Below are 11940 nucleotides of genomic sequence, written 5' to 3' on the forward strand. Positions count from 1 at the left end.
GCCATGCTTATGCAGACATGAGCCTCTGCAGCTCTATTGTATAGATTTCTTTTCTTTTTGTCATTCAATAAAAACCTAGGGTGATGCAGATGTGGACAGCACTACATATGATGGGACAACTCCACTTCACATAGCAGCTGGAAGGGGCTCTACAAAACTGACAGCAGTTCTCAAAGCAGCAGGTATGAAAATAGATCATTGCTGGAGAGTTTTCTTTCACAGTGATGAAAATTCAAGTTAGAAGGCTGCAAGCAGAAAAAACTGTGCCCATGAACTTTAATAAGTGGAGGAAGTCAGATGTTAAAAGCCTGAAGGTCTGAATTTCCTCAGAAAGTCCGACTTTGAGGTGCTATACTAACCACTCTTCAGCACCATCTAATGGCTAAAAAGGCAAATTATGTTGGTCAAGAAAAATCTCTTGAGCACTCTTGGAAGTTTTTTGAATATTTCTTGTGTAGCTTTTATAGCTGAAGAAGTGGAAAAGAAACCTTGTTATAGCTGGGATAAGTGTTGGACTGCTTTAGAAACAAAAATAACCCCATCACTGAAACATGAGCTTGTTACTGTCTCCTATTTTAGGTCACTTTAGAAGAATTAGATTTGAATATTTATTGGAACATTTTTCCCCCTCTTTATATTGGAGAGTAGCACTACACAGAGATGTGACAGCATGTAGATGTAATTTTAAAAAGAGTTATTTGCTGGCTTAATATAAAATATCATTTAGCTGGAGTAAATAAATTAGCTGTTTTGCCATTCAGAAATTAGAATGTTTATTTTAAATATTGTTGAAAAGCAACTCAAAGCCTTTTTTCTTACTTTTTTTTTTGCACACTTGTTTTCCAGGTGCAAATCCTCACATTGAGAACTTTGAGCCATTGTTTGATCTAGATGATGTGAAAGATGATGAAGATGATGATGAAGGGATTGTGCCTGGAACAACACCACTGGATATGGCAGCCAACTGTGAGGTATGTGGTCTGGTTTTTCTGTTTGTTGAGTTTTTTTCTGTTTTTATTTCTAATCATCAAGGACAGTTCAGATCTCTTAGCTAGCTCCTTTCACTGCATCCACAGTTATTTCAGTGGTGACAAGCAACTAATATGCCATCAAAAATTAAACTAATTCAGCCACAAAACTCCCCCAATGAAATAACATTGGAAGAAAGCTCCACTTAACAGACTACTGAACCTCAGAGAGGAGAAAATGCTGATTTACAGATGGAATTAGGTAGAATACTGCTGAGACTTGTCAAGATAATGGATACTAACAAGGTTTCTGCTAAATACTGAATTTAATATATTCTCTTAGGTGTATGACATATTAAATGGGAAACCCTACCAGTCAACAGAAGTTTCGGAGGAGTTGCTGACACGAGGTAACATCTATAAAGACTTGACAATATCCCTCTAGTAACTGAATTCTCAAACCATAGTGGCTGAAGACATTGCCCTGCTATAGCTTGTAACTGAACTGGTGAGGGAGAAGAGGTACCCTCCCAACCACTTGCTCACAGAATGAGCACAATTCCCTTAAGAATTCATAAGGACACAAAGGAGTACATTTTCAATATTACAGCAATACATTTATAAACACTGGGACTGGACGCTAATATACTCTTCAGTTTAGTTTTGTTTCTGCTTAGAAATGAACTGGTGCATGATTTGTGTAAATAATAAACTAACATATTTCTCCGTTCCCCAGGAAACTTAAGAGAGCTGAATGAAAGTTCCAAGATGCAGCTTTACAAACTATTGGAATTGCCTGATCCTACCAAAAACTGGTCCACTCTAGCACAAAAACTGGGTCTTGGCATACTTAATAATGCCTTCAGGTTGAGCCCTTCTCCATCGAAAACTCTGCTAGATAACTATGAGGTAACGTGGCTGTAACAAGTTATAAAGAACACTCAGACGTGTAGAGAACACTGTCCTCCTGGACAGTGAGGAGCCCTTCAGTTCTAGCCAGCCTGGATGATGGTGAGCATCTGGTGTCTTCTCTCTTAGGTCTCTGGTGGTACAGTTCAGGAGTTGATTGCTGCTTTGAGGCAGATGAATCACACAGAAGCCATTGAAGTCATTCAGGAAGCATTATCCATCTCACACAGCCCATCTCACCTGGAGAAGAGTACAGCAAAAGCTCTTCCGTCGTCAACACCACTCACCTTTGCAAGTGGAGAGACAGGTAAAATTGACAACAAAATATGAAGAGCTTTATTTAAGATGTTTTTCTCAATTCTCCCTCCCCACCCCACCTTGGACTGATGGTAGATTTTATATTTCCTTACACACAATGCCTCAGGTGCCTACCTGCTTCAGAAATATTTTACTGCAGCGTGACTTTCTTGTCATAGATATTTGCTAGGCCTAGAAAAGAGAGGAAAAATGGACCATTTGAATCAGCATGCCTGCATCACAGTATTGAATATACTGCCTCCCTTTTCTAAAACCAGACACTTACTATTTGCTGATGGTAATGCCATGAATGTACTGAGAATAAGTTTCAAAAGATAAACTAGGCAATGATTTCCCAGGCATGTACAAGTGCCATTAGCTTTTGACTTTTTTCTCCCCTCTCATATACGGATACACGAAAATGTTTTGGGCATGTAAACTTCTCAATAAGACTTTGGTATTAAATATCTCTTTCTACAGTGTGTAGCACTCCAAAATGTCCCAGTATTCTGTAGGCAGAGATTACACAGGACCACAAGCAGTCCTGCTGTCAACTACCTGCTCAGAGCAGGGCCAGTATAAATATTACATGGGTTTGTCCATGTCATGTCCAGTTGAGTTCTGAGCATCTTCAATGATGGAAGTCCTACAGTGTTTCTGGGCAAGGGACTCTACTAACACAAAAACAGAGGTTGTGAGAAGTCAATAAGTCATCAGGGATGTTCAGTCATTGCCTGGCCATTTTAAGTAAAAAAAAACCTTTGTTTTTTACTGTTAAAACACCATTAATGCTGCCTGTATGTGAAAATACTGTAGATATTTCTGGAAAGGAAAAAAAGGAAAACCACAGTCACTTCATTCTAATCTAATGTTGCCAGTTTACTCTCTATGGAACAGTTTGTTCAGTCATGGAAAGAACCTTCACACCTACCCAAAAATGTGCTTGTACACATATTACGCCTTTAGATTAATCTTGAAGGGTAAGAGGGGTTCTGCTCCTTAACAACAGGAATGGACTGCATCACATTGTTTATTTTAAGGTGTTTGTTTAGAAAAATAACATTGAACTCTAATATGCCAACCACTGTTATAGTCACACTGATCCCACATCATACCTTCAGCTTGGACACTGATCCCTCGCAGTCAGGCACTCCTTTTGTGAACAGTGCACAGGTGATGGGTGCTGCTGACTTGTTCGTATTTCAGGTTCACTTACTAGATGAAAATTGTTCAAATATCTGTCTCAAAAAGAAATCTGTAAGTTAAAATAACGTGAGCCTCATCCTGGAGCTGTACATTTGCTCAGAGCCTGAATCTGAGAACCAGAGAACCTTTTGACACCTGGGCAGAGTCCTGACCAATGTGCAGTGACAACATTAATGTCAGCAGAGCACCAGGGTTCTCATCCCATCCAAGCTCCAACTGCAAGCTGATCTCTGCCAGCAATATGTCAGATCACATGCTTTGGTGGCCTGAAAACATTCAGCACAGCTTTTCCTAAAATAATACCTCATATTAGAATCATTTTCCTATAGAAGAGCTTTGACCCTGTTGGTTTGCATTCCTTAGACTTTTCTGAAAGCAGCATTACTCAAGCCACACAAAGAATAACATATTTCCTTTTTCTCTCTCCCTCAGGTGTGCTTTATAACAGCAAATTTCAAGACAACGAAAGCACGTGTGACAGCGGTGTGGAGACCTCGTTCCGCAAACTGAGTTTTACTTATTCAGACTCTCTGAACAGCAAGTCATCACTAACACTGAGCAAAATGGCCCTGGGCTACGGACATGAAAGTTCAGTCCAAAGCAATTATATAGCTGAATAGTAATGTTCAATTAGCAATATGCAGTTACAGGAACAAATGCAACATTAAAAATTACATCAGTGTCGTCCTGGTCAGAGGGAAGTGAATTCACAACCAAAAGTGCACTGGAAGAATCCCACCCGAACCAGAAGCAATGGCAACTTCAGCATGCAACTCCTAGGCACTGCTTCCTTCCTCAAGTACATTTAATTTTATTCATTTACAAGCCATATACAATAACCAGGGCTCTACTGCCATATTAATACACAGGACTGGACGCTATGAAAGACTGACTGAGCTTTTCTGGGTTGTGAGGATTTTTTTTTACAGATGAAAGTCACTCCTTAAAGCATAATATGAACTCAAAAAAGAGGTAAGGCACACAGAGCAATCAAAGGATTACAGCTTCTAGCCGGTCTCTTCATAATTTTTGCAGCACAGTTGCACGAAAAGAGCTCCTAATATAGCTGGCAAAGAAAAATCATTAATTGTAACAGTGACAATTCAGAGAAAAAAAGAAAATCCTAAAAAAAAGAATCTTGTATATTTCAAATAATGTATTTAAATTTCACTTTGGTGCCTCTTATTCAAAATCTTTTTCCAGTTTGGCATTTTCCTACTTGTAAATAGTTTTTTTATATCTGTTCCTGTTTGACAAAGTGGGCTTTTTAAATGCTTATTTTTATTTTACTTTTATAATAAAACCCTAAAATTAATTCTCTTGTCTATGCTTGCTGTGATTTTTCCATATCTTTCAAGTAGAGTTATTGAAGATTTAGCATTTCAGTTTTAGTCATTGATACAAGAGCATGCTGATTTCCAAATACTAAAATAAATAAAGGGTTGCAAGCCACCTGTCTTAAAGCTTGAAGCATCTTTTTTGGTGGGAGAGCAGGAGCATCAGCAACTGCTAAGCAGCTGTGCTTTGTGCTTCGGAATTAAAGCCTCTGCCTTGTTTCAGTTCTCATAATTATGGCAGCAGAGTGTTCATTTACACTGAAACCAACTATTTAGTGTCTCAGCAAAACTCTGATGAGACAGTTCTCCTTTAGGCTATCTAGAAACTCCTGTAGTAACTGTGCTCAAGAAACAAGTGTTTCTTGTTTCACATTAATTCTAAGATAGTGAGTGTAACTGTTACTGATGTTGGCCCAACTAAAAGTACAGAGCAGGTATCAGATTTCACGATGAAAAAGCAACCAGCAGCATTGTACCATTGTCACTCACTTGTAGCCAGTTTTCGTGGCACAAAGATGGAGATTTGACAGGGTTGCTCTTGGCTCAGTTCAGTCTTCAGTAACCTGGGTGTCACTCCTGAGAAAATGAATCAAGATAAACCTTGAGAATAGTTACATTTAGAGCAGCAGTTGCTGTAATGAATTAAACCGAGTAATGAAAAAACCTTGTGAACTAATTTTATATCCAGCTGAATTACTGAGTATTTTAATTACTTTCAGGGAACCATGATGAATAATAGTAAAAATGCCATTCTTTCTTTCAGTTATTGTATGTATAACCTGCATATGCAGCGTCTAAGGCATAAGGATTTTTGTTCAATTAATGTACTTGTCTAATAGAAACAGGCAAAGGTTCTCATATTCTGAGGGTGGAGGGGCTTACTGAACCCCAGATGAGCTGCTGTCCAACTCAGGAAGCTGGCAGAGATTTTTACTGAGGTTTCTACAATCCTACAGGTCACCAGTGCACCCTGACTGTTGATTCACACTTTTTAGCCTCAGTTCCGACCAGCTCTGCTTTTAAACCACCAGAAGACACCTGGGCCTATATTTCCTTAAGCACTTAATGACCAAATGCTGTATAATAGCTATTCATCCGGTTAGTGATCATGCAATGAACAGCAGGTCCCCTAGGCCCTGTGTATTGAAGTGCTTTAAATGGCAGTCTGGCAGCTTTTTTCCTTGCAGCATCTCAGTTTCAGTGTATTTAACAAAAGACACTTTAGTCCTTTTATTTTTTTTTCCCCTCTTTGTTTAGAGATAGAAAAAAGCTTAATTTAAAAAGTGTTCTCAGTAATTCAAACTGGAACACTAAATTTCTACAGCTGAGTCACATAATAGGATAACTTTTCCCATCTGTATCAACCCTCTCCATCTTCCACACAGTCTGTTAGAACTAAGCAAGAGGAGGAGGTAGAACACACCACCTAGTGTAGGACACGCTACAGAAAGTGGCAGGACATCTACTAGGAGACATTTGTGTCTGGTGTAGTTCCATTTGGCAGAGCAAACCTGCTGGAGAGCCTAGTGCTTATTGCAAGCAGCTCAGTTAAAACACTAAAACACACAACTGTGCTCTTCTGCTCGACCTTTTTTCTTAGTAGTAGTGGTCATCCTGTACAGGGCACGCTGATTCTTGCACTGATGGCACATGGAAGAAGGTCAGGCTCCTTGCAGGTGTGAGGATGAAGGCAACATACATACAGAGGAATGAGGCTTAGCAAGAGCCAGTGTAAGTGACATAGACAAGTCTTGAACATTTAAAAAAAATGTGTTCACATCAGGTAATTGTCAAGATGTATTTATCGACCACATCATCGTATCTGCTCTCCTCAAACAGATATTCATCCTTACACCTCCTTGCCAAGAAAGGTAGTGCCATTCCTATTTCACAAGTGTGATAGAATAAACTACAGCTACAGTCCTGCAAAAATCCAGAAATCAGCTGCCTGAGAGCTTCTGTCTACACCTGGCTTATAGAGGGAAACCTTTCTCACAGAGTAGTAATGGTGTAACTTGGGCTTAACGGTTTCATTCAGCGAGGACCTCACTACACATTGTAGCACAGGATGTTGTCCCCATTCTATTCCATGTTACCCTGAGGAAACAAAACTGAGAAGAGTATTCACTAAGTTCTCAAAAGCCAGGAATAAGTTTGAGTTTTTTTAAGATATGTGCAGAAACAATAAGAAACACCCAACAACGTGTCAAACTCAAGAGCAGGGTGTCTCTGCACTGTGGCTGGATGAGCACTTCTGACTAGGCCTATTCCACAGTGGGCTCTTCTTGTGTGCTGCATCGCACTGCAAGCAGCCTGGTGCCTATTTCCATTAGCAATTAAAGCACTGAGGTTGAAGGTATGAGCAAAGATCATTAACCAGCAACCTTGAATTGATCCTTAAAAGCTGATTTCATGGGTTTGTTCTTTTGAGTGCTAATCAGGCTTCTTCTCACTTTGACAGTAACTGCACCAATTTACCTGCAACACTTGAAATATTCAAATGGTTCAGTATTAAAATAAGAAAGGTTATGTAATTAAGCTTCTCCACCCCCCACCCCCCCCCGGAAATGTAAACTTTGGGCATTCTCAGTCCAGTTTAGTATTACATTTTAACTTACTTACAGTGAGGATCAAAATATGAAATAATTCTAAACTTAATCTACATTTGCAGTGGAATGGAGCCTGCTCCACTATTTTGCTACTGTGTGTATGTGTATGGCCAGTCTTCGCAAACGAAGATTTGGGAAAGGTCATTACCCTTCGAGCCTGCGCAGTGAATTTTTTTAGGTGAGACACAGTGTGTGCTGAACTGAGCCCACCCTTTAATCCTGAGGTTAATCTGCCGGGGCCGAGCAAGCTTGGACAGTGGCAGTGAGGTCCTCTGGACGTAGGTTTTGTTCAGAGTGACCTTCTCTTAGATGGATGGCCTTACAGGGCTGACGAGCTCCATCTGCCCGGGGGATTTTCCCTTGACCAGGAATCGAACCCGGGCCGCGGCGGTGAGAGTGCTGCATCCTGACCACTAGACCACTGCAGTAATAAACATCAGAAACTTGTGGAATGCAGCAAAAGTTGTGACAACAGATCACTATGGATCTTCTCTACATTTGAGGTAAAATGGATTCTTCAGAAAGTTAAACTGCCCTTGATTTTAGATTGGCTGCCACAGTTGTAAGTTTTTTGGCATCATATTTGGGGGTATTTACAAACTTGGAAATCAGTGTGGTAGTGGGAAGTTCTAGGAAGCATTCTGAAATTTTGTGGACTGCAGGAAGGATAAGAATGTTACCTACATGTGCTGGTGTATAAAGCCTCTTTTTTCCATTGTCTGGGCAAGTAAAATGCTTTTTTTCAACATTTAAAAAAAAGAATCACTGTCCTTGCTCCCTCCAAGTGACAGGAACGCTACTGCCGATTTGTTAGCTCAGGGTGCAGTAGTCAATACTCACCCACAGTCCACAGCTTTTGGCTCTTCTGGATGATCACCCCTTGTAACAGAGCAGTTCTAAAGTAACCCCCCAAAGGCGCAGTCCACACTTTTGCTGGCTTCCAAAGATTACTACAGCTACAGGAAAAAGACAACACAAGTTAATTACCAAGGAGTTGATTTTCTGCATTCAGCATTATGAAGCAGCCTGATGTCCTGCTTAGAGCCAGGCTGTAGTATGTCTGTTACTATTCAAAGCCTGCAGAGGTTTCCCCATGGCCTCATTTAAACTCAAGCACTGTAGCAATTTTTCAGCCATCCATTCACCCTTGCTTCATTTACAATACAGAGGAGCTCTAGCAGATCAGTGGCCTGCATTACATACTGCAAGGGAAAACACTTGTGACAGACTTAACACCTGTTAACCTGTGCCCCACCATGGCACTTGCCAACATTCCAGCTGAGTCAGCCCACACAGGCACAGAGCAGCATCACGCCTCTGGGATAGCTAATACAACGTCTGCCAGAAAGACAGGGGCATGACAACTGCCTCACTTCTCTTTCAGATGTGCAGTCACCTCAGTATCTTCTTGTCTTCAGCATCCCAGGGAAGAAAGTCTATATTTGGCTACAGTACAAACCAAAATCTGTAGCCAGAGCACTTCCAGATGGGTAACAGATGGCTAGATACACAAAACACGTCACTGTTCTAAACATTGAGCCCGCTTCTTAATGTGCTGCCCTTGGATCCTCACCAGTGTTCACACTGGGCAACCCAACCACAGCTTCCTACCGCCCTAACACTACCATGGAATAACAAGAGATGAAGATTTCCCCTATTTCTTTCATAGGAAACCACCTGAGGCCTGGCTCACACCATCACTCCTTTTACAGTAGTTGGGGAAATGGGCTGAAGCTTAAACCCTGGTATAGTCCATGTTAGTTGGTAAGACAGAATTGCAGGGCCAGCATCCCCAAGTATTACTATTTAGCTTACTTACAACAAGTAAAGGAGGACTGCTACAACAGAAGACAGAGAAGCTGCAATGCCTGGCAATGGCAATGTTTGCAAAGAGGTATCAGAGGCTAGCATTTAAGGTTTTGGTTTTTCACCATCATGAAACAGGATTGAAACTTTCAGCTCCTCCATCTGACAAGAGCTGCTTCCCCAGTAGGCCACCAGCTCAACAGACTCTTTCTTACTTAGAGCTCTGTTCTGGATTACCCAGCTCCCCACCAGGCCATAAAGCCTGGCTCAATCCACAGCCCAGTAGTTCTACCACAGCCATTCCCCTCCACAGAGTCAACCAGGTACCCAGCCAGTCTCAAAGTAAAAAAGCTATGCAAAGAAAGAGCAATCCTGAACCACTTTGAACTCACAGAGCCCATCAAAAAATTTCAATATCAACTCCCAAAGCAGAGCTGCATGAACAGGTCCTGGCAAGCAGCCATGCTCACTGCCTTCCTCCTGACACCTCAGGGTATTGTTTCCCTTTATGCTGCAGCACATTTCCTTTGCTGTAGTCACCTAGACCAGAGACACCTTTTATTTTGGCCATGATACACACTAATAATCAAACCAGGTATTTATGGGTCTCTACTAACTGATTCTACTTCCTACAGAAAGATGCCCTTTTTTCATTTAAGCTTTGTTTTTCCACTCTAATTAAACTGAACTGGGACTTCGATTTCACTATTGTGTAACATCTGACTGGAAAGCAGAGTTATGTAGACCAAATTCTTTGACTGGAACATGTCCTTAAACATTCTAACCACAAGTCCCTGGATGACTTAACTTACTACTCAGAGGGTAAGAAAGAAAACTGTGATTCTGACAGTATAAAGACTGGCTTGTAAGCTACAAAACCCAACTGTCCTGTCTCAAGAATAAGAAACTCATTGGCCTGTTTCTCTGCTCCTGACACTGCTACAAGTGCCTGAAAAATGTGTCTGCTACACATCTCCAAAACCAAAAGGGGACTAATAGAAATAAAAGTACCAAAAAAAGACGTGCCTCTAAGCCAGAAAACTGTCCAGGCCAAAAGGTATGCAAACAACAGGTAACAACAAAGACTGACAAACTATGAACACTTTCTTAGAGAGGAACTTTCAGATACTTTGCATGCTTCTTTCCTGGAGAAGATGCAGAAGAACTTGAAAAAGCTTCCAAGGACATGCTCCAGTAAACTGGAACAAAATAAGGCTTCCACATGTGGCAGAAAGTACCAACAAAGAGGTGCCCCCTAAAGCTCAAAATGATCTCTGCAAGTCCTGAATAGGTTCAGAGCCAAATCTCTGCCAGAGACCAGTTTTAGGACAACAAATCAGCCAATGTCATACAGCGTTCTTCCCAAACCTGCTCTCAAGTTCTGTTCTAGAAGGGCATTGGTCATGGCTGAAGTGCACTCTGGCTGCTAACTTTTGCCATCAGTGGAGAATAGCCAGGAGGGGGCCCGAGAGCACAGGCCACCAGCACAAGTAAACTCACCGGTCCTTGAACAAAACATAGCAAGGATCCACCCCGAAAGAACACTGATGAGCCCAGTCCCCTCTACTGCTACCACCAATAATTTAATGGCACTGAGGACAAGCACCATGACACTCACCATATGCTCCTCCCAATGCTCCTGCTCCTGAACCCCTGCCCATCAGACAGAACTGGCAATACAGGTGCTGCCCAGGAGCTACAACAACACTCAGATGGCTACAGATGGATGTGTTGATATGAGTGCTGGGTACCCTGAATCTCTCTTCACTTGCAGTCCTATCTTTGCCCTGATCTGAGACAACAGCAGAACAATGTAACCAAGTATAGCACAGTATGCAACTGCAAAAGTACCAAGGGAAAATGGTTAACCAAAGCACATGTTACAGCCACTGCTGCATGGGGCAGAGAACAGCTCCTATAAATACATACCTACTACAACACCAGGAAATCAAAAGGATGTATTAAGGATATTAAGACAACAATGGAAGTGAACCTTCCCCATTAAATTCTGTTTTGAGCTCAAGCATTTGGCTTAAGCAACTGCTAATCTTTCATAACAGCACCTACTGCTGAATTAAAGCTCTCCAGTGAGAAAGAATGGACCTGCTCCTTAGAGAGCTTCTGACCTTCAAAAACAGCAATCAAAAAAATTGCCTGAACCTTTTCACATCAATCTGGTAATTGCAGAAAGCAACAGGGGAAAAAAACATAAAAGAATGCTGTTCTACATAACTGTGCTGGTTGACATTAGTTGCATAGCCACTTCACCATTTATTTATCACATACCACATCATTTCTTTCACGATTTTGCCTAAAATTTGTGACAGGCTAAACAAGGTCACAGTTATCCAAATTCTAGCAATCCAAAAGCTCTTTTCTACATATCTCAAACTTCACTCCTATGCTGAGATGCACCAAGAACAAATACCATTGACCTCCAGACAATCCTCTTGACTGTCTTTAAACAAGTGACTCTATCAAAGCTCTATTTCTTTAACACTATTAAGTGCCATTTTGAAGTTCTATCTAGATGTTGCTGGAAGAAATATTTCTCCATAAGAGAAAGACATCAACAAAATCTGCCCTTTTTCTAATACACTGCAGTAGTATTTATTAATCATATTTTTTCCACATTTTTTCATCCTTACCTTATATTGACGCCATTGCTGCTTTGATTTCACTTTGATGCCAGGACACCAAAAAAAATGAAGAATTTTTTTTGTATCGTTGGTACAGGATGCCTTTCAGATAACTTTTAATCTCCTTGATCAATATCTGCATTTTCTAACTGTTAAGTTTTACTCATGA

General features: G+C 40.9%; 1 protein-coding gene across 5 annotated transcripts in view; it reads left to right on the plus strand.

Moving 5' to 3' along the window:
* The window catches only part of NFKB1 (nuclear factor kappa B subunit 1), a 57020-nt gene extending 52325 nt beyond the window's left edge, over window positions 1-4695 (plus strand). For all 5 annotated transcript variants that reach the window (XM_064652005.1, XM_064652007.1, XM_064652004.1 and 2 more), the window contains exons 19-24: window positions 80-182; window positions 847-971; window positions 1312-1378; window positions 1705-1877; window positions 2007-2184; window positions 3813-4695. In XM_064652005.1, the coding sequence (XP_064508075.1) occupies window positions 80-182; window positions 847-971; window positions 1312-1378; window positions 1705-1877; window positions 2007-2184; window positions 3813-4000 (834 nt within the window). In that variant the 3' untranslated portion in view covers window positions 4001-4695. The remainder of the gene's footprint in view (window positions 1-79; window positions 183-846; window positions 972-1311; window positions 1379-1704; window positions 1878-2006; window positions 2185-3812) is intronic.
* Window positions 4696-11940: the final 7245 nt, after the last annotated feature.

The sequence above is a fragment of the Pseudopipra pipra genome, chromosome 4, assembly GCF_036250125.1.
Source record: "Pseudopipra pipra isolate bDixPip1 chromosome 4, bDixPip1.hap1, whole genome shotgun sequence".
In the NCBI taxonomy this organism is placed as follows: domain Eukaryota; kingdom Metazoa; phylum Chordata; class Aves; order Passeriformes; family Pipridae; genus Pseudopipra; species Pseudopipra pipra.